The following is a 26,756-nucleotide window of genomic DNA, read 5'->3' as shown; positions in this document are numbered from 1 at the left end:
TATTGATATTCAATCATTCAATGTTAAAATCCGAAATTCCACGTGGGGTCCTAAAACAATTCCGTCCTTCTCCCATTAAAATACAAAATATAAGAAGCAAAAAGACGAGAAAACCAGAAACTCGTCTTCTCTGGAGCAACGGTTCGTCAGCGTTGTGAAAACTCCGCTTAAAATATTAATCTGCAGTCACCACCCCACGTTGATGTTGAAGGGTATTCTCGTAATCGTTCGTATTCTTGCTCATCTGACTTCCGATTAAGCAAGTCTATATGGATAAGCACAGAAGCAATTTCCTGGTTCATTCGCGGTTCAGATCCAAAGGAAGATGGGAGACGAATCGCTGCTCAGCTGCAACAACCAAGAAGAGTGGGATCGCTACTTAGACGAAAACCGCCTGGTTAACACTCTTTTTATGTTACTTTCTGAATTATGTTATTGCTTGATTAATGATGCTGGTTTTATTGTGGGGTTTGTGTTATTTCTACTTGTTTTGTTGCAGCTTCAATTGATCTGGTTTCTCTTTCTTTTATGGTGGTTTTTTTTATGTGGCTCTGAATTGCACTATGTATTCCGTGATTGCTATTTCTGCTTTTGGTTTTATAAGGGTTCCATGTCTAGTTGATGGTTTCCCCTGCTTTTGGGTTTTATGAGAGTTCCATGTCTAGTTGATGGTTTCCCCTGTTCTCTGTTATGCTGCCTTTGGGTTTTATGAGGGTTCCATATCTAGTTGATGGTTTCCCCTGTTCTCTAACTTTAGAAAGAGGTTAAAGGGGATTTTCTTTCTGGATCCCAAATCATTTTAAACCTGAATTCTTTGAAGCCTTAAAAATCTTAAGAAGGCCTCAACTTGCATGCCAGTCCAAGATCTGATTTTTGTGGATCAACATCATATAGAAGCCTGGTTAAATTGGTCATGGAACCCTCATATTGGTGGAAGCTACAAGTTTGATTTGAAAGATCTGGATTCCTATCCACACCATTAACAATAGCTGCCTCTGGATTGGGAATCAGTTCCAAATAATTGGCAGCGGAAAACCCTATAACTGTGTAGTTTGAATCTAATAATCTAAGACATCTTTGCCCACTGACTAAGTAAGTCAAGGGCGGAAATGCAATAACTACGCAGCGCTTGTAGTGGTTGATGCTGGGGGCTTGGGAAATATGCTATAGTGAAAAGATGCTTGAGAATTGTTCATTTTCACAACCCCCAAACCCCAAACCCAAAAATAAAAAAGAACAGAATTGTTTGAAAAGGTAAATATGTTTCTCTTCAGGAAAAAAAAAGAGTAAGAATGGGAAAAAGCCCAGACAATTATGGGCAATAAGTTGAGAAGGGCAAACAAATTTGAACTTTAATGATCCTAGAATTTTCCCTTGTGTACCAAAGTATTAAAAATAAATAAATAACGATGGGAAAAGCCCAGACAATTGAGGGCAATAAGTTGAGAAGGGCAAACAAGTTTGAACTTTGACGATCCTGGAATTTCCCTTATGTGCCAAAAGTATCTTTCCTTATGTCTGTAATTGCAGAGGGTGCCAAGTGTCTTCCTAGCATGAATGTGCTGGTAAACTTTCTTATGATTTGAATTAGTGTTAATTTGAAAAGTTTGTTTTGACAAAATTCAAGTGCTAAAATGAAAACCTTTTTCTCAATAGAATATTTTGGCTATATCTATTCATAACCTTTTCATAGCAACTAATTCCTCTGTAGAGCAGAAGTGTGGATACCAATATGAATTTAAGGTACAACCCCTTGCAAAAATGCCAACGTGCTTGAGTATTGATTCTTAAGAAGACCTGTAAAAGCCAGTCTACTGTCAGCCACAAACCGCCTGAGATTTTGAGTCATTTGATTTTGTACTAGAATGTAGAATTTGAAGTATTCTAAATGAATGTAACCCATCCTACCACCTCTTTCTTTCTTTCTTTCTTTTCTTTTTAGAAAGGCAGACTATCCTTCAATCAAGGTTATTTGACAACCTGAGGATGTGGAAACTAAAAGAAGGTTATCTATTTGTATCCATTGTGTCTACTGACCTTACCAACTCATAATGCCCTGGGTCTGGTCTGGATGGACAATCTATGTTGCAATTGGAAGAAACCTGCTGCTTAATTTATGTGTTTAGCAAGAACAGGGGCTGGCTTTTGGCTCTGTCACAAGCAGCTTGTTTGACTCTCAAGTTTGTTTGAGCATGTTGTCCATGGCATCATCTGGTTGAATTTTAGTTTCCAGTGCAATTGTGCATTTTTAGAGTGAGAATAATGATTTCAGACTTCTATGAAAAAGTAAAATTATTTTTGAAACATTTGGACTGTTAAAAGTGTTGAGATCTCACAGTTGGTGGAATGTCCAACCATGAGTGTTTTTCTGAATTAGCAGTTTACTGTTAGTAGGATTAGTGGTTTAGAGTCCTGTTGTTGTATTCTGTTCCTTATTGTTTCCTACCCTAATTATGTTTCTTTCTTTGGCTTATTAATAAACACAACCACAAGCGATCATATTCATACTGAAGCTGTCATTAGTTTAATTTTTCCCCCCTCTCTCCCTCTCTTCTTTTTTTTTTTTCTTAGTTAGGTTTCTACACTGTTTTTTAGATGAATGTAAGTTCTACATTGTTACATGGTATAAAGTAATTGAGTTACCCTAGTCGATCTCTGGTTGGGGTCCATACTTGCTGTCAGCCTTTAAGGTTTTGTAGCAACCTATGCTGCAATGTTTTAAGGTTAGTCCCTAGTGTTAATGATATTACTATGTAAAAGGTACATCTCCCTTGTGTACCATGAGGTAGACATCGGTCATGTACAAATGGTCTTATTTTCCTTGTATTATTTCCCTCGTACCCCTTGTAACTTGTGTGTCAAGCAGTCCAACCATTGGCTAGATTGCAAAGACTTAGTTTCTAATTTTTGCATGTAACCAGATTTAGGGGTTTTTACTTTTTACGTTAAAGCGCCTGCTTTAGCGGGAGAGTTCATATTTACACGACTCTCATCCCTCCTCATTCTGGTCTCCATCTTCTCTTTTCTCTTCTTTCTTTTCACTGTCTTTTCGGGTTCTCTTACTTCGCCTTCTGTGATATGGTATCAGAGCTGTAATCTTGTCCTCCTTGAAGACTCCAATCTTTTACTAAGGCTCTTCCTAGATGTGCTTATTAGAAGTGTTGTTCTAAGCTGCGCATCTGCAACTTTTATCATTCAGCTTGGAGGGTGAGTTTAACTGTCGAGGTTAATGGTTGGAGGAACATCCTGCCTGCATGTGTTTCTGAACTTGTAGTTTAGTCTTAGTAGGATTAGTGTTTTTGAGTCTTTAGTCTTATTTGTTTTACTTTATTATTACCTAGAGTGATCAATCTTCCTTCTTTGGCTTATATATAAAAACAACCCCCAGCAATAGAATTCCCCCGATTCTACCCAGTATGTTTAGTTTGTCTTCCTTTTCTCTTTCGTAATTAGGTTTTTTCACTGTGAGATGGACAATTGATGAAACAAGGAAAAACCATATACATTGAGTTGCAAGAGATGGGGGTCTCAATCATAAATAAAAAAAGGTGTTATCAAAGATGATGTTTCCCAAAGAATTAAAATATGGTGGATGAACTGGAGAGGTGCGTTCGGGGTCTTGTGTGATCAACGTATGCCTTCAAAGCTTAAAAGAAAATTTTGTAAGACTGTTGTACAGCCAGCTTTGATGTATGGTGTAGAGTGTTCAGCTGTTAAAAAACATCATAGATAATCCCAGGGTAGTAGATTTGAGGATGCTAAGATGAATGAGTGGCAAATCTAGGAAGGAATTAGAAGAGCTAGAGGCAACCATGTTCAACGGAGGCCTATAAATGCCCCTATTTGAAGAAATGACTTAATCCAGGTTGAAGGAATTAGAAGAGAGGTAAAGGTAGACCTAAGATAACCTTAAGACCTTAAGAGAAGTGGCGAGAAAAGATATGCATAGCTTAGCCTTGTATTTAGTATGACCACAAACAAAGCTGATTGGAAGGCAAGAATCCACGTAGCCGACCCCATTTAGTTGCGACAAGGCTTATTGTTGTTGTTGTTTGTGAGTTTTGGGGAGGTGCTTGGAAACAGTTGAGATGGACCATTAATCTAATTATCAAACCAGTATTTCCCCTGTTGCATCAAATGAATTCAAAATTTATATAATTTTTAGTTCATGTATCTAAACTGGGCATACGACCAGTTAATTATATTATCAGAAGCCATTTTTTCCAAACAATATGCAAAATATACTTTCCTTAATATGGTTATAAAGTAAATTCTGGTATCCAATTCCTCTCAATGGTTTTTAAAACCTGATGAGACATGATTATCTAATTCTTACATAGATCAGGGCAAACCCGATCCCAAAGAGGCATCCTAACAAGCAGTCCCCTTGGGGGGGGGGGGGGGGGGACAATTTCCTATGCAACATTACCCCAGCAATTTTTGTTGTGAGGCTGTTTAGATGCCTTGAGATCAGCCCACAACCCTGGTCCACTGACTATTGTGCCAATGACTGCTCTTAATTCATATAGATAAGATTTTTTTTACTAGTGAATTACCTGTCAATATGGGTTTCTCTTCCAACCCCGACCCCCCCCCCTACCCAATATATATATATATATATATATATATATATATATATATATAGTAGTCTGATAATGAAAATGCACAGGAGAAAACTCAGTAGATAGTTTCTATATGGATGAAATTGGCCACAAAATTTTGTGATGTAGACTACTGAAGGTAGTAGTAGTCTCTGGAATGGCTTCCATGTCAAATTTCCTTGGTCAGCAAACAAGGCTTGTTCTAGTTTGAGAGAGGAGCTTGGTTTTGAAGAACTCAATCCATTTAATATCGTTGGCCAAAAAGAATCCATTTAACATCCAGTGGACCCATGGTGTAGTTAAACTAGAGGTAACTGCATCAACACATTGGTCATCCGATCCCACTTGATCTTTCTAATGATTTCACTTGTCTCGGTGGATACAACAGACCATCCTTTAGCACCTGCAGCAACAAGCACCAGCTTAACTTGGGTTTCTCAACAGAACATTAATTCTGTGCAGGTGGTTGTTTGTTTTATCACTTCCAACTCTCCATCCAGGGAACTTATCCAGACAATGAAAGCCCTGGCACCGGGATATGCTACCGGCAATTCATTGGGAGGTGGCAGTAGTAGTAAGGCAGCGGGAGACTCTACTGCAAAGACTCCAGAATATGCTACTGTTACATTCCTCCAGGTGGATGTGAACAACTTTAAGGTGAATAAAGATCCCATTCCTATACATCTTATAGTTTTTCATTCAATTAATGAGTTAAACGTAGTCAGTCATTGGATATTTTGGTAACTTGGTCGTTGGAATGTATTTCTTGCAGCCTAGGCACAAAGATTTTAAAGTGACCGAAGTTCCGTTTGTTATGTTTGTGAATAATAAGGAAAGAGCATTTCCTGAATATAATGATCTTAATGCTCAGAAATTGAAGGATCAAATCGAGAAGTTAGCTGAGGGGGCGGCCGAAATAAAGCCTTCTGTTGTGGTTGGTGATGTCTAATAAAGCGTTCTGTTGAGGTTGGTGGTGTCTGTTGTTTATTCTGCTGAGTAGTTTGGAAATGTGACAGGTGACTGAATGATCTATTGTGACTGTAAATTTTTCTTCCCGTGTAGGGTGGGTTTTTTTTTGGTATAAAAAAAAAGAAACAACAGTACGGAATGAAATCTCACCAGAATTAGATACCCCACACACGCTCTTATTGGTTTTCGCACTCTGTATGAAAGACATAACCAAACAACAGTATCCCATCCCCTTCTGTTCCCTGGCCTTCGCTTTTTCTAACCATTGCTTACTGCTATTCCTGAGTTCAAGGATTTGGAAGCTTGAAATCCAGAGGGGAAGAGGGAGATCGCAGTTAGAAGGAACGTTGCATACAATGACCATTAAGCCACGATTTCTAACAAACACAAGCCATGTGTATAACCAGTGTGTGAAGCCCAGATGCCGAGAAGAGGTGTGTGCTCACTTAAGCACCTTCAGAGTATACTAATCCAAAACAGACCTCTGGAAGCATATGTTTACCAAAGCAGATTACTCCTTCAAAGCCTGCTAATCGGAAATTGACCTTGTAAATATCATGACATTCTCAATTTGTTCATCCTTTGTATAATGCAAATCAACTACCAGATTAGAAGAGAGACAAAGCCCAAGATGCAAACCAAGTGCCTGATTAGAAGAGAACCGATGAACTTCTCAAAGACACAACCATTCGTAGAGTTTTGAAGAGAAAGTGACCCAGATTTCAAGTTCCAGGGAGGGGAGAGATGAACAAGCCTACGACAGCAAAAACACAAACCTAAAATAAGTGACATTAGAGAAGCTGCGGTTCTGAAATATTTGGATCACTCGCTCCTTTTTGTTTCTGTTCCCTCTCTAACACGTTTTTACAAAAGCGTTCTCGGGATTGGATTGTTCTTAAAGAGAAAAAGAATGACCGTTTTACCTAATGCTTGTTACCCGTTCTTTTTTGGATAACAGACAAGTGTCCGAAACGTGCTCGAAAACATTATCAAACGCGCTCTAAGAAAAATTATGGCACAGGTGGGGTTGCCAATCAAGAAGAAGAAAATACCGTCAAAACTGAGATTGACGCGTGAAAATGCTTTTCATTACTTTTCAACTGCAGCTATTTTAATCCAAAAAAAAAAAAAAACTACAGCTATTACAATATTCATAGGAGTGACAAATATTTATAATCACAACACGTATAACTATACCTCAACATCCCCCAAACTAGGTTGAGGAAGGAGACCTAGTTTATAACATAGTTTGAAATTCGCATTGGGGGAGGGGTTTGATCAAATATTTGCCAATTGATGCTTGGAGGAGACAAAACAAGTCACCAAATGACCGAGTGTCACCTTCTCCCGAACAAAATGATAATCCAACTCAAGATGTTTGGTTCGAGCGTGAAAAACAGGATTAATAGTCATTTGAAAGAGCTTTCATATTATCACAATAAAGAATAGCAAGTGACACCTGAAGAGTACGAATGTCCCGAAACAAGAAACTAAGCCATGTAAATTCAGCTGTAGTAGTAGCCATCGCCCTATATTCGGCCTCAGTGCTGGATCCATAGACGGTTGCTTCACAATACCCTATTGTTGATGGTCCAGTAGTGGGACATCAAGCTCGGTGGGCATCGGAAAAACCATATGATAGTTAAGAGTACCCTTAACATAGCGAAGTATACGCTTGAGCAACACAAAATCTGTCTATGAAGGACTATGCATGACTTGGCATACCGAATTAACGGCATATGATAAGTCTGGTCTTGTCACGGTAAGATATTGAAGGCCTCCTACGAGGCTACGAAATAAAGTAACATTTGGATAAGCACTTGTGTCACCAGAAAATAAAAAAAAGAGCCACCATAGGGGTTGTCATGGGTTTTACATCCTCTAAGTGGGCTTGGTGTAACACATACGTGCATATTTTTCTTGTGAGAGAAAAAGCCCATCAGAGGTTTTGGATACTCAAGAAAATAATGTAAACTGCCCAGGTTTCTAATTGCAAAAGGATATCCAAGGCGGGTGACAAAGTCCATAAGAAAATCTGAATTATTCTTTGTTAACACTAAGTCATCCACATAGAGTAGCAGAATTTTCTCATTTGCACGGTAGATGAATAGTCACTTATCAAAAGCACAGCAAACAAAACCAAAATCCAGTAGAAATGTACTAAATTTATCAAACTAGGTTCGAGGAGCTTGAAATAGCCCATACAATGACTCGTGAAGTTGACAAACAGCTTTGGGCTTAGTATTATCAACAAACCCTAGTGGTTGAGACATATAAACTGGTGTAGTCAAGAAATCATGTAAAAATGCATTTTTAACATCAAGTTAGCAAATCGTCCATTTCATCATAGTTTTTTTTTTGGTAAATCCATTTCATCATAGTTGCAAATTGCAATACTCATTACAAGACTAATCAAACCAAGTTTTATGACTGTACTGAATGTTTCAAAGAAGTCAATGCCTCTTGTTGTGGAAAACCCCACGTTTCCAAGCAAGCTGTGAGCCTTTCCAACAACCCATCAGCTTTCAACTTTGATTTGAAAATCCATTGATAGCTCACTCTATTCATATCAGGAGTTCGTGGAACAAAAGTACAAGTCTTATTTTGCTCTAGAGCAGCCATCTCTTCCTGCAAAGCAGCAAACCACCCTCGATGAGCCAATGCCTCTGTCACACTTTGTGGCTCACAAGGAATAGAGGAAACTGCTAAAGCATACTCAGGATTTGGTTCCACAAGGCTGCGTTTGTTTGCAAAGGTGGGGTGGGAAAAAAGGTGTGGGAAAAAAAAACATGTGGGTCCCATGTATAGTGTGGTGAAAGGAAAAGAAAGGAAAGGAATTTGTGGAAAAGTAATGGTGGTGGGTCCTACTTTTACTTTTCTCAACTTTCCCACAAAGTCTCACAAAAAATGTGGGGTTTTAAAATGGTTTGGGTGGGAAAGTTGAGTTGCCATATCAACAGACAATCTCTCACTTTTCCACCCCAAGCAACCAAACAATCTACCATTTTGGAATTTAAGGGAAAAGTAAGAAATTTACACTCTTTTCAAGAATTTTTCCACCCCACTTTTATTCCAGCAAACAAACGCAGCAGGTGAAGTAGAATTAATATTGGATGGGTCACTTGAAACAAGACCACTTGATTCATGAGATAATCTGGGCTGGGTTAGAGAAACAGAAGACCCATTTAGATTTAAAGTGAAAAACCTAACCCACTATTATTTAAACAAGAATCACTAGAAATGGGCTGGGTTGTATTAGAAGGTTGGCTTGAGGCCAAACCATTATTTAAAACATCCCTCTCTGCTTCAATTGAAGAGAGCAAATGATTTTCTTCAATTTTTTATTATAGAATAAAGCATTATATTATTTAATAACACTTACAAATATTAGTTTGCAGTCTACTACATTCTACTTCTAAATTAGTTGTCATTAGTGAACAAGCACAGGCGATGGGGTTTCCTCATTTTGAAAGACATTTCTACATTGATTTTAGAAGCTCTGAAGAAGAAACTCTCATCTCCTTTTTTTTTTCTATTTGTGTTGTTTTTGGTTTGTCTGGTCCAGTGGTCCGGCTTGGTTTGGTTTGTCAATTCCAAAACTAAGCAGTTTGTTCACTTAACCACTCCTACAACCATCAACCGTCATGATCTTTTTGGCACGATCGAACGGCTTGCTGAATCGTCATACGCATTAATATTGAAAGAAAATCGAGAAAATGCAATGCAGGGTTGGTTGAGTGGTAAAATCCATACTTCTCAATGAATAAGTTACGGGTTCGACCCTTGCGAACCGCATTTCGTTTCAAGTATCAAAAAAAAAATTGAGAAACTTTTATTTAAAATATATATATATATTTTTTTTTTTTGCGATTTTTATGTTATTTCTTGCACTTTTTAAGTGATTTCTCTCTTGATTCTATCACAATCTTATCAATTCTATCCCAATGTTTAAGACTCAAAATTTAATGTATTAAATGTAATTAGGAGGAGAATCTACATAGAATAATTTATAGATAAGAAACATTTTATAACAAAATCTTTAAGATTAATAAGTAATCTTACCAACTATATTCTAGTCATTTAGTCCTCAAAAGTCAACATGCCAAACGTGGTTACGGAAAAATATATACATGAAATAATTTATGGAAACAATTTAAATTATGAATGAATTTTGGTAATAGAATTTTCAGAGTTAATGGATAATTATTCCAATTATGTCTGAATGATGTAGGCCTCAGAAGGTAATGTGTTAAATATGACTAGATAAGAGAATTTAAATGGAAGAATTTATTGAAAATAATTTAAATTTATTACATATTTGCATTAAATTAGATTAGATATCAAATTTATCAAAATTATTGACCAAAAATACCTAAAACTAGGGGCGAAATTTTCCAAATGCAGGGGGCAAAATATCGCCGACGATATAATTTCGGAGATATTTTGCCCGGTTCGCTGCACAGCAAACCCGCGAGACGAACGAAGCAAAAAGAAGTTATGTATAAGCAAAAAGACAATTTCCTGTGTCATTCACGGTTCACATCAAAAGGAAGATGGGAGAGAAATTGCTGGTCGGCTGCGACAACCAAGAAGAGTGGGACCATTACTTACGCCAAAACCCCCCAAAACCCGGATTTTTATTTGCTGCAGGGGGAGCAGCCTGCAGCCAACGGTGAAACTTTTGCCACGTATATGAGAAATAATCCAACGGTTGGAAGGGAAAATGTGAGGGTAGGAATGCAAATAGAAATTTTCTTTTTTACATTCAATGGTTACTATTTTATAAATTTACAAAATAAAGCCCCTGTTTTCTTTCTCTTCCTCTGCGATGTTTAGGTTCATCATTTTCATCAACCAAAGCGCATATTCCTCTATTAGATTCTGGAGATGTTGAGGGAAGTAGTGCTGAATAATTGCAGAAATAAACATGATTTATCCCCTCTAATAGATCCTAGAGATGTTGAGGTAAGTACTGTTGAAAAATTGCGAAGAGAAACATGATTCCAGGCACCATCGACCCAATCCTGTCAAATCCTCTCCCATAAACCCCATCTGCTGAAAAATTGCGGAAATAAACATGAGTCTAGCCACCATCAACCCCAATCCTGCCAAGTCCCCTCCCATTAACCCCATCTGCTGAAAAATTGTAGAAATAAACGATTCCAACCATCATCGACCCCAATCTTCCCAAGTCCCCTCCCATAAACCCCATCAGCATCACCATTTTTTTCTCGCTACTCTTGCAACACTATTTGGGTTCTTCTTGTTCGATCGTTATTCTTTTTTCTGGATTACAGGCGATGTTAGCCGGTGAAGAAATGAGTTGACGGAGAAAACGAAAAAGTGAAGAAGAAAGGAAGAGTTCCACATCCGTAAAAAATCTGATCTTGGAATCCCCACTTTTGAGTAGAAGTGGGGACCACATGGCAGCAAATTTGAGTTTAAGAAGTAAAAATTCAGAAAACTAAAAGACGTTGATTGTAATTTAAACTTTTTATATTTACATTTATATCCAATATTTTGATTTTCAACCATTAGATTTAAAACTTTACACGTGGCAAGATCTTGGCCATTGGCAGCTGGCAGCAGCCGCTGCCGCAAACAAAAATCCCCAAAACCCCCTGTTAGCACTCTTTTATGTTACTTTCTGAATTATGTTTTATGAATTCGAATCCTTTTTTATTGCTTGATTATTAATGATGCTGGTTTTATAATTTTATTGTGGGGTTTGTGTTATTTCTACTAGTTTGTTTCGCTATCGCCGAAATTCGGTGAGTTCGCCCCCGGCGAACTGAAAGTTTTTAATGTCGCCGGAAAATCGACGATTAGCGAAAATTGCCGAACTACATAAGAGAAGAAGAAGAAAGAAAGAGATAGAAACCGAACTGAACTACATAAGAGAAGCAGTATAGCAGATTTGCAGAGATGTGACGGACCTTATGGGCTTTCAGGCTTCATGCCATGGGCGTGAAGTGTCCTCTCTCTCTGCTCTCCGCTCTCTGGTCTCTCATCTTCTCTTTCTCTTGTCTTGTCTCATTTAAAGTTCCTTCTCTCTCTCACCATGTCTTGTCCAGTCTCTCAAAGAAAAAGACGATGCCCTCTCTCAAGGAACACTGTACTGTGAATACTGAATAGATCAAACAAATGCATATGGAGAAAGTTTCAGCCCGAGTAAACATCGGCGAAATATTGCCGAGATTTTGCCGGTTCGCCTGGTTCGCCAGTTAGTGAACCGGCAAAATCTAGCAAGACTTCGTTCCTACTTGCAGGCTTCCATGTCTAGTTGATGGTTTCCTCTGTTCTCTGTTATGCTGCGTTTGGGTTTTATGAGGGTTCCATATCTAGTTGATGGTTTCCCCTGTTCTCTAACTTTAGAAAGAGGTTAAAGGGGATTTTCTTTCTGGATCCCAAATCATTTTAAACCTGAATTCTTTGAAGCCTTAAAAATCTTAAGAAGGCCTCAACTTGCATGCCAGTCCAAGATCTGATTTTTGTGGATCAACATCATCTGGTTAAATTGGTCATGGAACCCTCATATTGGTGGAAGCTAGAAGTTTGATTTAAAAGATCTGGATTCCTATCCACACCATTAACAATAGCTACCTCTGGATTGGGAATCAGTTCCAAACAATTGGCAGAGGAAAACCCTATGACTGTGTAGTTTGAATCTAATAATCTAAGACATCTTTGCCCACTGACTAAGTAAGTCAAGGGCGGAATGCAATAACTACGCAGGGCTAGTAGTGGTTGATGCTGGGGGCTTGGGAAATACACTACAGTGAAAAGATGCTTCACAATTTCACAACCCCAAACCCCAAACCCAAAAATAAAAAAGAACAGAATTGTTTGAAATGGTAAATATGTTTCTCTTCAGGAAAAAAAAAGTAAGAATGGGAAAAGCCCAGACAATTATGGGCAATAAGTTGAGAAGGGCAAACAAATTTGAACTTTAATGATCCTGGAATTTCCCTTGTGTACCAAAAGAATTAAAAATAAATAAGGATGGGAAAAGCCCAGACGATTGTGGGCAAACAAATTCGAACTTTAACGATCCTGGAATTTCCCTTATGTGCCAAAAGTATCTTTCCTTATGTCTGTAATTGCAGACGGTGCCAAGTGTCTTCCTAGCATGAATGTGCTGGTAAACTTTCTTATGATTTGAATTAGTGTTAATTTGAAAAGTTTGTTTTGACAAAGTTCAAGTGCTAAAATGAAAACCTTTTTCTCAATAGAATATTTTGGCAATATCTATTCACAACCTTTTCAGGAGCAACTAATTCCTCTGTAGAGGATACCAATATGAATTTAAGGTACAACCCCTTGCAAAAATGCCAACGTGCTTGATATATTGATTCTTAAGGAGACCTGTAAAAGCTAGTCTCCTGTCAACCACAAACCGCCTGAGATTTTGAGTCAGTTGATTTGTGTACTGGAATATAGAATTTAAAGTATTCTAAATGCATGTAACCCATCCTACCACCTCTTTCTTTCTTTTTCTTTTTAGAAAGGGCAGATTATCCTTCAATCAAGGTTATTTGACAACCCGAGGATGTGGAGACTAAAAGAAGGTTATCTATTTGTATCTATGGTGTCTCATCGACCTTACCAACTCCGGAATGCTCTGGGTCCGGTCCGGATGGACAATCTCTAGTGCAATTGGAAGAAAACTGCTGCTTAATTTATGTGTTTAGCAAGAACAGGGGCTGGCTTTTGGCTGTCACAGGCAGCTTGTTTGACTCTCAAGTTTGTTTGAGCATGTTGTCTATGGCATCGTCTAGTTGAATTTTAGTTTCCAGTGCAATTGTGCATTTTTAGAGTGAGAATAATGATTTCAGACTTCTATGAAAAAGTAAAATTATTTTTGAAACATTTGGACTGTTGAAGGTGTTGAGGTCTCACTGTTGGCAGAATGTCCAACCATGAGTGTTTTTCACAATAGCAGTTTAAGTAGGATTAGTGGTTTAGAGTCCTGTTTGTTGTATTCTGTTCCTTATTGTTTCTTACCCTAATTATGTTTCTTTCTTTGGCTTATTAATAAACACAAACACAAGTGATCATATTCATCGGTGTCATTAGTTTAATTATTTTCCCTCTTCTTCTTCTTAGGGGTTTTTACTTTTACGTTAAAGCGCCGCTTTAGAGGAGAGTTGATTATTTACACAAAACTCACCCCTCCTCATTCTGGTCTCCATCTTCTCTTTATTCGTCTTTCTCTTCATTGTCTTTTCGGGTTCTCTTGCTTCACCTGCTGTGATATGGTATCAGAGCTGTAATCTTGTCCTCCTTGAAGACTCCAATCCTTTACTAAGGCTCTTCCTAGATGTGCGTATTGGAAGTGTTGTTCTAAGCTGCAGATGTGCAACTTTTATCATCCAACTTGGGGGGTGAGTATAACTGTCGAGGTTAATGGTTGGGGGAACGTCTAGTTTAGTCTTAGTAGGATTAGTGTTTTTGAGTGTTTAGTCCTATTTTTTTTACTTCATTGTTCCCTAGAGTGATGAATCTTCCTTCTTTGGCTTCTATATAAAATCGACCCCCAACAATAGAATTCACTCTGATTCTACCAGTATGTTTAGTTCGTCTTCCTTCTCTCTTTCGTAATTTGGTATTTTCACCGTAGATGGACAGTTGAGGTAACAAGGAAAAACATATACATTGAGTTGGAAGAGATGGGGGTCTCAATCATAAAAAAAGGTGTTATAGGGGATGATGTTTCTCAAAGAATTAAAATAGGGTGGATGAACTGGAGAGGTACGTCCGGGATCTTGTGTGATCAATGTATGCTTTCAAAGCTCAAAGTAAAATTCGCAAGCGCTTATGGCCAGCTATGATGTATGGTGTAGAGTGTTGGGCTGTTAAAAATCATCATAGGTAAACACAGTGTAGTAGATTTGAGGATGCTAAGATGGATGAGTGGCAAATCTAGGAATGACAAGATAAGGAATGATCATATTAGAGCACGACCATGTTCAACGGAAGCTTGTAAATGCCCCTACTTGAAGAAGTGATTTAATACAGGTTGAAGGAATTAGATGAGCTAGAGGCAGACATAAGATAATCTTAAGACCTTAAGATAAGTGGCGAGAAAAGATATGCATACTTAGGCCTTGTATCTATTATGGCACAAACAGGGCTAATTGGAAGGCTAGAATCCACGTAGCCGACCCTATTTAGTTGGGGAATGGCTTATTGTTGTTCTTGTTTGTGAGTTTTGGGGAGGTGCTTGGAAACTGTTGAGGTGGACCATTAATCTAATCATCAAACCAATATTTCCCTTGTTGCATCAAATGAATTCAAAATTTATATAACTTTTTGTTCATGTATCTAACCTAGGCATACGACCAGCTAATTATATAATCAAAACCCATGTTTTCCAAACAATATGCAAAATATACTTTTCTTAATATGGTTATAAAGTAAATTTTGGTATCCAATTCCTCTCAATGGTTTTTAAAAGCTGATGATATTTGACCTGATTATCTAATTCCTACATAGATAAGGGCAACCTGGTGCCAAAGGCTTCAAACAAGCAAGAGTCCCCTGGGTTTGGCGGGCCGGGGGCAATATTCCTATGCAACGTTACCCCGACAATTTTTGTTGAGACGCTGTTTAGATGCCTTGACATAAGTCCACAACCTTGGTCGACCGACCATTGCACCAATGACTGCCTTTAATTCATACATAAGATCTTTTTTTACTAGTGAATTTTACCAGTCAAAAAATGGAATTGCTTAATACATGGTAGATCATTTAATTGATTTTGCCTTTGAACCAAAGTACTCTGATGACTGAAAATACACAGGAGAAAAGTCTGTAGATAGTTTCTATATGGATGAAATTGGCCACAAAATTTTGTGATGTAGACAACTGAAGGTGGTAGTCTCAGGAATGGCTTCCTTGTCAAATTTCCTTGGTCAGCAAACAAGGCTTTTTCTAGTTTGAGAGAGGGGCATGGTTTTGAAGAACTCAATCCACTTAATATCTTTGGCCAAAAAAATCCATTGAATATCCAGTGGAAAAGGTATTAACCCACGGTGTAGTTAAACTAGAGGTAAATGCATCAACACATTGGTCATCAGATCCTACTTGATCTCTCATGTGGCATGAAATAGCCTCAGAGCTAGGAGCTTTTGGTCTCGGTGGAAACAACAGACCATCCTTTACAGACCATCCTTTAGCACCTGCTGCAACAAGCACCAGCTTAACTTGGGTTTCTCAACAAAACATAAATTCTGTGCAGGTGGTTGCTTGTTTTATCACTTCCAATTCTCCATCCAGGGAACTGATCCAGACAATAAAAGCCCTGGCGCCAAGATATGCTATTGGCAAGCCAAAGGATGCTACCGGCAATTCGTTGGGAGGCGGTGGTAGTAGTAAGGCAGCTATTGGCAAGCCAAAGGATGCTACCAGCAATTCATTGGGAGGCGGCAGTAGTAGTAAGGCAGCAAGAGACTCTACTGCAAAGACTCCAGAATATGCTACTGTGAAATTCCTCCAAGTGGATGTGAACAACTTCAAGGTGAATAAAGATCCCAGTCCCATACATCTTACAGTTCTTTGTTCAATTTAATGTGTTAACGTAGTCATTTGTTGGATCTTTTGGTAACATGGTCGTTGGAATGTATTTTTTGCAGCCTAGGCGCGATGAAGATTTTATAGTGACTGAAGTTCCGTCTGTAATGTTTGTGAAAAAGAACAAAAGAATGTTCCGTGATTATAAGGATCTTAATGCTCAGAAATTGGAGGGTCAAATCAAGAAGTTTGTTGAGCAGGCAGCTGCGGAATAAAGCCTTCTGTTGAGGTTGGTGGTTTCTGTTGTTTTCGCTGCAGAGTAGTTTGGAAATGCAACCGGTGACTGAATGATCTATTGTGACTGTAAATTTTTCTTCTCGTGTAGGGTGGTGGTTTTTTTTTTTTTTTTTTTTTTTTTTGTACCAAAGAAAAGAAACAACAGCACGGAATGAAAATTAGATACTCCACACACACTCTTATTGGTTTTCACACTCTGTGTATGAGTGGCATAACCAAACAACAGTATCCCATCCCCTTCTGTTCCCTGGCCTTTGCATTTTCTAACCGTTGCTTACTGCTATTCCCGAGTTCAAGGATTTGGAAGCTCGGAATCCAGAGGAGGGGAGGGAGATTGCAGTTAGAAGGAACGTTGCATACAATGACCATTAAGCCATGACTTCAAACAAACACAAGCTGTGTATATAACCAGGGTGTGAAGCTCAGATGCCGAGAAGAGGTAGCACCTTCAGAGTATACCAATACAAAACAAACCTGTGGAAGCATATGTTTACCAAAGCAGATTACTCCTTCAAAGCCTGCTAATCGAAAATTGACCTTGTAAATATCATGACATTCTCAATTTGTTCATCCTTTGTATAATGCAAATCAAATACCAGATTAGAAGAGAGACAAAGCCCAAAATGCAAACCAAGTGCCTTATTGTTGTTGATGATTGAGGGATCTGCACCGCACACCAGAACTATTGTTGTAACCACAATACTCCTTTAGAGCTGAAACGTACATGAAGTACTTTCTTTAAGGTATTTAGACACCCCGAATTGTGCAATACGGGTTCTAAAAGTGTCTTCACCCCAAGATCAGTCAGCTCAAACCTTTAAGGTTGCACCTTAGAAAGGTTTACTCAAGGTATAATCAGGTTATGTTCACTGCTTAACAGAATAACAGAGAGAGAGAGAGAGAAAGAGGAGGAGGAATTCTGTGTGTCAAGAATGAACACGAAAATGAGTTTATATAGAGCCCCAATGGCTATGGGTGAAAGGGTAAGGCTGTGAGGATACCTTTCAGCTCAACTCTCTTCAGCAAGGTACCTCCAGCTGACCTCCCTACAGGAGAGTGCCACTCAAATGGCATCTCCACGTATTCACCCAGTAGTGGGCTTTCCAGAATAGGGCCCATGACAAACTGGGATACCAAGGCTAGGGATATTACGTATATACCAAGGCTAGGGATATTACGTATGCGGGGCTATAAGGTCTTACCACTTCTTTACTAAGAGATATGGGCTTTACTGGATTTTTGTTCGCAACTGCACGGGCATCCACCCGCGCTGGCATTAGATATGGACACGTAGTTGTGGAGACAACCAACGACTCCGATTTACTTGATTGAATTTAACATTTAAAAAGTCTTAAATATTACAATTACCTACCCCTAAAAGTTTTCAAATTTACAATATCAATCCTTTTTTTTTCTCAAACAAACAAAACCCTCAACTTGCATAAACGGTGCCAATATTGGCCATTTCCATGAAAACCCGATGTTATCAAGCTCCGCAAATGGCGAGCTCTACCAAAGCTTCAAATCAAAACAAAATTTCCAACAGAACAAAGAACATGGAATGAAGAAGAAAATCAATATCAAACCCTAAACCTGATCGTGAATCTCAACAATATATTTTCTCTTTCAGCATATCACTAAACACCTGTACATTTCTGCTTCAATTTGATGTTGATGTGATATGGGTTCTGTGTAGATTTTTTAATCAAAGTGGAAATAGAAGGTTATTAATGAACAAAATGGAGCAAGAACTGAAGTATCCAAATTTTAAGTTGTTTTCGGTGACCATGAATGAGCCGAAATTTACATCTGCAACTTCTTTTTCTTTGTCTATTTTTTTATTTCCTTATCTCTCAAGCACTGTCTCTAATTTTCGTCGTCATTATTGACTCATTGTTAATCGAAATGCAAAAAAAGAAGTCGGGAACTCGCGTTGTTGGCTTGTGAAACCCGAACTGCGTCAAACTCTAGAAGAACTCAAGAATCTATATCAATTAGCTTCTGCTAAATCTGCCCAAAAAAGGCTCAAGCAGAGAGGTTCTTCGGGTTAGAACGAGTCACCAGAGTAGGTTAGAGCTTCACCTGACGGAGAATATGGATTAGATTACCGGAGACGGTAGAGAGGAGGATAGTTGGGTTAGGGTTTGGTTGAATCTGAATTGTTTTTTACCATCCCAAAACTTGCTTGGTTTTTTTTGTGAATTTTCTTTGCATGAAGGGTTCGTGAGTGTAAATTTGTAAAAGTTTCGAACCTCAACAAAAATGTAGTTAATTGAAGCCATTAGATGAATACCTCAACAGATGTCAAAAATATGGGGCTGCGCGGACGATATCCGCGCAGCCGCCAACAAAAATCGGACTTTACTAGGGAAAGATATTTATAAGGGGGTAGGGGTGGTTTTAAATGCTTGTTTGGAAATTGATTTACAATTATTGGTTAAGCTCTCAAGTTGAAGACCCAAGGCAAGCAAAAAGGGGTTTACTGTGCAAGCTGGTGGGAACAAGCACCAAGACCCAGTGGCGGAACCAACTGCCGGGGGCATGGCCCCCGAATTTTTTGAAATTTTAAAGGGATAATTATTATTGCCCCCATGTACTTTGATTTTATTACTAATAAAACCCTGTTCTTTATGAAATTACTGTTGCCCCCCTTCCTTATAACGGTGTTAAGTAGCCGTTAAGTTTGAATATGTAATGTCTAATTTGCCCTTCATTAAAATTAAGAAATCAAAAGACGATGCTACCCCATTTATAAAAACCAAATTAAATGTCAATTTTACCCTAAACTTCATTTATTTTGAATTAATGAAATGGGTAAAATCCAAATCCGATTTGATTTCCCACCTTCACTAAATTTCATTTATTTTGAATTAAATAAATTGGCAAAATCCAAATCCGATTTGGCTTCCCGCCTTCACTAAACTTCATTTATTTTGAATTAAAAAAATGAGCAAAATCCAAATCCAATTTGGTTTCCCACATTCACTAAACTTCATTTATTTTGAAAATATTTTAGGTGATATTCAGTTTCCAATTTGAGTTGAATTCGATTTTCCTTCCTCTTTGGTTTCTATTTGAGTTTTATTTAATCATTATTTCTTTAATTAGTGGTTTTTTTTTAAGAATAAAATGGATTATAGTTATTTTTTTCTCCACAATTAATTAAGGGTACTACTGTAACTTGAGAAAAGGGTAAATAAATAAAGAAATAAGTATAAGGATATTTTGGGATTTTTGAGAAAATATAAAGATGCCATATCATCAGTAAACTAACGGAACTTAACAGTAAGGGGGCAATAGTAATTGTAGACAAAGTTAAAAGTTAGATTAGTAATTTTGAAAAGTACAGGGGATACAGTAGTAATAAAATCAAAGTAAAGGGGGGCAGTAGTAATTATCCCAATTTTAAACTATACCTATATTTTTTGTTATTTCTCTCACTTTACATGTGAAATACCACTATTTGGCCTTCCTCCAAAAATTAAAAATAAAATTTTAAGATAAAGATAATGAGTACAAATGTCATTCTTAATCATTATCTAATAGTTATTATTAAATCCCTATTTTTAAGGAATAAAAGATTAAATTCTAATTAAAAAATTAATTCACGATCCATGAATTTCTCCCTGTATATTCTCTCGTAATTTTCATTCTTATTTATTCTCTCATAAATCTCCTCTTCTATTCCTATTTTTTCTCTCTCTTTTTTTCTCACACGTCTTATAAAATATTGGAGTAGTTAACTGATATTGGAATTTTTCCTAAAATTTCTCCACAGTTATCAGGTATTCAGTCTCTCTTTCTCAAATTATTCCCCTCTCTCTCATACACTCAATTTTTTCTCCTAAAATTTCATTTCCTATTAATGAAAATTTAAATCTCGTTTAGGATTTCAGCCATCAATTTTATCATAGTTAATCGTAATCATTTAATTTTATTTTTGAATCCCTACTTTCTCATAAAGTTTCTATTCCTACTAATAGCAATTTAAATTTTAAATTTTATTAGTTGGATGTTTAAATTTCTTCCATTAATAATATTATATTTAATCATAATCATTGATTTTTTAAAATTAATTCATGATAAAATGAGTGTTTATCCCATATTTAGTTAATAGACTTCAAATCTATATTTTTTCCTATAATTTCTCTTTCACCTCTTTCTTTCATGATATTTTAAAATTTTTCTCCCACAATTTTAGCCTTTACTTTATTTTAATATTTTTTATAATTTATTTATAATTGTGTTATCTATATTTTAGTCTTCCTATTAATTTACCTAAATTTTTACTGTGGATCCCACCTCAGAATATAATAAAATATTCTAAGATGGGAGGGTCCCGCATTGACCCACGTATATTCGGCCCCCTGTCAAGACCTACTAAGATGATAGACCCTAAAACCTTTAGCAAGAAAATTCGCCTGAAGGACCTGTTGATATAGATGAATTTAATAAAGAAGAAAGCAGTTGAGCAGAACAGAGTTCTTGTAACTATGAATTTGCCTGTAGGACTCCACAAAATGCAACTTCTCCCGGCGTGCTTTGAAGAGGGATCCCAAGCAACATCAATGAACATGCTAAAGCTAGTTCGAGGGGCCGAAGCATCCACTTGAACAACACTAGGATTAGATGAATGAACTTGCAAAACATCATCTTCTTGAGCCAACTTCACATCACAAAGCAATCTGTTACAAAAGTTCAAAGAGTCAAAAAAGAAAAGGATTTTCCATTCAACAAAATATTATTTCTATTAAGCCAAACCACCTAACAAATAATGCTGCATAGAATAAGAACATGATCCTTTTGATTCAACGACGAAAATATTGCTTCAATGAAGTCTAACCACTCATGTAATGAATTGCTATTAAAATCAAAATGATCAATCCCCACCATAGAAGCTCTCCAAATTTGCTTTGCAAAATCAGAATTGTCGGAATATCTCACTTAACAGGGGTATATTTATCCTTTCTCCTTTTATGTGGTTTACTAGTAGTTTCTTGTGATTTAGAAGGGCATTTCAGTCCTTTCTATGTTGTATATTTAAACCTCCTTTTGGGGTGTAAGGTTTCATACGAATGTAATTTGCATTAGGTGCTCTCTCTCTCTCTCTCTCTCTCTCTCTATGAGGTGTGATTCTCCTTTGTTTCTCTTGCTCTTTGGTTTGAGGCTTGGTGGTTGGTTTCCTCTACAGTTTGATGTTCTCGGTTTAGCCTCATGCTGCTCATGGGTTGGTTTCCTCTCCAGTTTGATGTTCTCGGTTTAGCCTCATGCTGCTCATGGATGTGTCGGTGTTGTGCATTCCTAGGTGAGATATTTTTATGGTGTTTAGTGTTCTGATGTTGTGAGTTCTTGGTTGATCTCTCAATGGTTAATTCTTTGAGATGCTGTAATTGTTATTTGAGAGTTCTTTTGTACCCAATTTTATATTGATTTAGTTGTGCATATTATCTTGAGTCCTCTGGACTCATCCTTGGATGTAGGTCATTTGACCGAACCAAGTAAATTGTTGCCTCTTGTCTTTGATTTTATATTTGATCCATTGCGCATATGAGAGTTTATTCCTACCAACAATAAAACAAAACATTGTTAACAGATTCATTCAGTGCATTACCTTGAGATGAACATAGTATACTAAAGGAGATTGAGAATTCTATCCATGAAATAGAGCTTTTTGAGTTGCAATACCTTCATAAGCAACTCTCCAAAAGAAATTATTAATTTTGGGTAAGGTATTAATGTTCCATCTCCTACCCTAATTAATGTTTGTGGAAGAGGAAGGAGAATTCGAAAGCCAATCTATGGAATTTCTGATCAATAATATGTAAATTTAACTTTAAAAATACCATTGCAAGCATATCAACAAAATTAAATGAAGCTGAAAGAAGAGTTATAGAAACCACATCGCTCCAAAAGAGTGTAGTTCCACCAGATTTCCCAATAGGATCCAAAACAAAACTATTAGAAAAGCCAATTGATTTTGAAATCCTATTCATGACTAATTCAAGTTGCTTATTTTCCAAAAGGAACACTAGGCAAAGTCAAGAAGATTTGCAAATATTATTCAGATATTGTTTTGTCAAGGGTCGACCACTCCCCTGACAATTTCACCAAATTAACTTCATTTATCTCGTGAGGGTTCGTTAAGCGCAGCCTTTCTCACTTAAGAGTTGAATCTATGCTTCATTTGCTTACTAATCTGTGTAAACAGTTTCATTTACATCGGAGTAAAGCTTCTTTTATCTTGGATATTGTTAGTTCTAAGCATTTCTTTCTACTACATATGGAAGGCTAGGAATAATGTATTCCTATTTTCAGGTGAGCAAATTTCACCTAATAAGATCCTGCATATTGGTTGTTTCTTTTTTTTTCTTATTCGGAGAAGGTTTATCCTGACCAATTAGAAATACCCATTTGCTTAAACATTTTGTCTTGAATCTAATACCTAATGGGACTCCCATTTGTTGTTCAGAATATGCTAGGTGTGTTGTTTGGTAGTATCCCAGTTAACTTCCTTAGTAACGTTTTTAACAATTTTGAGGGCCTGGCGTGTCACGAGGAGTAATTTCACAAAGAAAGAAAATCTCTGACTCTCTGAGTCTATCTTGTACGGTTTAGTTTTCTTTAGTATATAATTTTTTTATTCCACCAAAAACAATGCTAGCTATTTATTAGATAGAGGAAAACAAAGTCGCAATGGGAGAGAGACAATTTTTGGTCCTTTTGGATTATTTGTTAGTGTATACAATTGCATGATGGTGTGTCATTCAAGACAAATGAGTGGGAATAATGGGTTAATCAAGATATTAAAAGCCTTCTAGACACAAAGGGCGCGTTTGATAACGTTCTTAAAAAGTGTTTCTGGCGTTCTTCTGTTCTTTGGGAACGGAAGAACGGGTTAGAGGCGTTTGATAAAACGATTCGTTCTTCTGTTCTTTAAGAACAGACCAGTCAGAAAAGTGTTCTAAAGAACGCTTTTTGCAGAACATAAAAAAGATGTTTTTACCAAAGAACAGAAACGGAAGTGATAAAATTGGTTCAAATTGAAGCCTTAGAACAAGTTTATCAAACACCAATTTATTTTTCAATCCAAAAAATAAAATAAAAATTACTAATATATTCTATTTAGTATTTTAAAAATATTTTCAGAACGGATTTATCAAACGCCCATTTTCTACTAAAGAACGGTCTTTTAGCACAGAAACATTAAAAAACGGTTTTGCATAAGAACTGGTTTCTCAGAACGAAAACGTTACCAAACGCATACAAAGTTTTTGGTCACACAAAATTGGTCCTATTCCTATTTGAGTATATAATTCTATCCTATAGCATGGCCTAGGGTTCGATTCAGATTTTAATTTGCAAAAGAAATTAGAAATCAAAATCAAATCGTCAAGAAACTTTAATTTTTATTTCAAGTAAAGTGAGCATTTGATTGTACGTACTTATGTGCAAGGTTTAAAGTATTGTGTATTGGTAATATATCGATTTGGTGAATTTGAGAGATGTTTTGCTTTGAATCATATTGTAGATGTGCATTGTTGGGTGTGGAATGGAATGGAAATGATCAAGATACGTAAGGAAATTGTTTAATTTAAAAATAAAACAATAGATATAACTAATAAATAACCATCCTATCATGCACTTATTATTACTAAAAAACTCTAACATTTACTAAAACATTTGTAATTCATAACCACCAAGAAGACATGACACCTCTTTAGATCAATTTTTATTCATTATACTTATGAAAGATTTATTCTAAACAAACACATGCACTCAAGTTTAGTGACAGCTTGACAGATAAAAGCAACCAAGATGGTCATAATGAACACTTCAACTGTGTTTTTTGAATTCATAACAGCATTGGAACTTTTGAAGTAATTAGCCATCTTTTAGGGTTTTTTCCCCTTTTGTAACATGCAGTGACTAAATCATAGTTTTTTTAGGAGACAGATGACACAAACTTGTTTTAAGCAATCAATCTGAAGTTCTGCCTTAGAACCACATTAGTCTTTATTAGCCTAAATTGAAGATTCATGGAAACACCTCCCAGGTAATCAACAACAGTAACTAGTGCCATGCCAATATACTCCTTGATATTCTCCACCAGTTCTACATGGATATATAAACCAATCAGCTATTGGTCGGATTGGTTTTAACCCTTAGTTGATTTATTTAGTGATATACTACAATTACATATCCCTTTGCTATTGGTTTTCAAAAACCACCAAATTAACTGCACCAATTGATGGATTGAATCAGGAAAAAAAATATCACAATAAAACTCAAAAATAGATAAATATTAAAAGCATGGATTGGGGTTGATCAAGAAGATTTCTATAAATAATATTATAGTTGAACAAATGCTTACAGACAAACCGCATTCCTTACCATGAAAGACATTGCATTCTAATTCCTAATCACGTTTGTGACTACAAACCACCAAACTAGAGAACAAGAAATTTGAGACTATGATTTCAAGTTTCACTTGAAGATCTCTAGGAGAGAACCCTGAAATGGGCTTCTGTCCTTGAATGTTGGAGATAGTTGTGCCAGCCTAGCAGAAAAAGTGGGCACTTGGGTAGCAAGAGGAGAAATAAAAAAGAGTAGAAGGGAGTGGGATTGAAGAAGAAGAGGAGGAGGAGGAGGCTACTACTTACTAATGTCGGAGAAGTCACTGGAATAGCAACTCAAGAGAAGGCTACTTGTGAAATCCCCCAGGATCCTAACCTAAAATCCATTTTATAGGTCCGAGCACCTAGAATGCTAGTATAAGACAGTTGTGGACCATCCAAGTGGATGCCATTGGATTGGAACCATAACTATGGATATGGATGGTGAAAATGAAGAATATGGTGTTTTACTAATATTTGGAAGAAGATTTGACACAAACATAGATAGACTAGGAAGGTGGATTAAGAGCTCATAGATGATGAGTTTAGAAGGTATCCAAGTTCAGGTAAGACCCTCCAGTAGTGTGTGCTAAGTGGTGAGATAGTTCCACAGAACAACCACCTGACAAAACCCAGGCCTCTCAGAGTAAATATAGGGGTGGGCCGATTGGTGGGGTTGCCCGGAGTGACCACCCTCATGTACATGGGTGGAAAAGGCAATTTCAAATTTGAGTTTGTGGAGCCCTATTTACAGTCGTTTTTGCCCTAAAACATGTTATTTTATTCCCCAACCATTAGGGAACTCCTGTATGTATCAGAGAAGCCATTTCGGAGAAAAAGGAAGTTGCGTAACTAATCCGAAATGTGATTCGAGTTTTATTCCATGAAACTGAAGGTAAGTTACTCTTCTAACTAATTGATTGATCACTTTGATATTATTGATGAAGAAATTATGAGGGAAGATCGATTTAATCAAGGGAACTTAAACCTTGACTGGATCTAGCAATGTGAGTGATTCTCCAATCACTCTAAGGGCTGCATTTTTCTTAAGGGGAATATTTTGGGTAAAACTTGGATCATGATATTACTGATTTCTTGTTTAGATTTGAGATCTAGGATTTTTCTTTGTGTTTAACCATGTTTGGAGAAGGTTTTGAGAACCTATGGATAATATGGAAGTTGTTGGATACCAGAAAACAAAGCCAACAACAACCTCGTTGAGTTGCTATCCATGCACCTGACGCATGTTACTTGAGGGGGTCTCCCCAAGTGACCCCCTAGGGTCGATTGGAAGGGTCTCCCAGGGCAACCACCCCCTGTTGTTTAGGTTTAAACATGGGTTTTGAGGCTTGATTTTCTAATGTAATTCTAACTTAAACCATGAATTATTTACGGTATATTGAGATGTGTTAGGGCATCTTTTGGTAATCTTTGGACACATTATATTCTACTTATCAGGTTGGGGAATTCAACTATGTATGCATATGTTTAAAGTATGATTTACTATTTGAATGTCCATTATGTGCAATATACTATTTCTATATGTTTTTTTTTATTCTTAAGTGAATCTAAAATTACCTAGGATCATGCTTTATCTATGTTTTGTTGAATCATGATGTGCTAAGGTTTGAGTTTGGATTAACAAAGTGATGCATGCTTGACCTAGGGTTGTGGCTTGACCATTGCCCTCAGATCTGAGAATGGACATGTAGTTTAGGGTGCATGTCTAGGATGTCTAGTTGCACATCATTAAGTAACACCCCATCATCTTGTTATCCTATCGGCGGGGTATTGACGGCCAGTGACCTCTAGTAGCGGTGCTGGGCAGACCAGTAACCAACTATGAGGGGACATAACCGCACTATGGGGTTCATCCATTAATAGGGTTGGGCTCATGGGTGCTCAGTATTGGTAACTAACTCATGAGAGGACATGCAAGCTTTCCCCCCATTATATGTGAATGATGAATGGGGTTAAAGGGAGG

The 26,756-nt window shown here is 37.1% G+C and overlaps 2 protein-coding genes across 2 annotated transcripts; both read left to right on the top strand.

The window, feature by feature from the left end:
• Positions 1-220: 220 nt before the first annotated feature.
• Positions 221-5,809, top strand: LOC149018239 (uncharacterized). The gene is made up of 3 exons (XM_089154315.1): positions 221-397; positions 5,064-5,258; positions 5,374-5,809. The coding sequence occupies exons 1-3, from the start codon at positions 326-328 to the stop codon at positions 5,548-5,550; spliced, it is 444 nt and encodes a 147-aa protein (XP_089010441.1). The 5' UTR covers positions 221-325; the 3' UTR covers positions 5,551-5,809.
• A 9,857-nt stretch (positions 5,810-15,666) lies between these two features.
• Positions 15,667-16,497, top strand: LOC149018238 (uncharacterized). The gene is made up of 2 exons (XM_089153865.1): positions 15,667-16,089; positions 16,205-16,497. The coding sequence occupies exons 1-2, from the start codon at positions 15,667-15,669 to the stop codon at positions 16,355-16,357; spliced, it is 576 nt and encodes a 191-aa protein (XP_089009991.1). The 3' UTR covers positions 16,358-16,497.
• The last annotated feature ends 10,259 nt before the right edge of the window (positions 16,498-26,756 follow it).

Source organism: Hakea prostrata, chromosome 4 (assembly GCF_041222555.1).
Source record: "Hakea prostrata isolate BN-2017 chromosome 4, UWA_Hpros_2, whole genome shotgun sequence".
Classification (NCBI taxonomy): Eukaryota; Viridiplantae; Streptophyta; class Magnoliopsida; order Proteales; family Proteaceae; genus Hakea; species Hakea prostrata.
The sequence above is the reverse complement of the archived record's forward strand: the minus strand, read 5'-3'. Positions and strand labels throughout refer to the sequence as shown.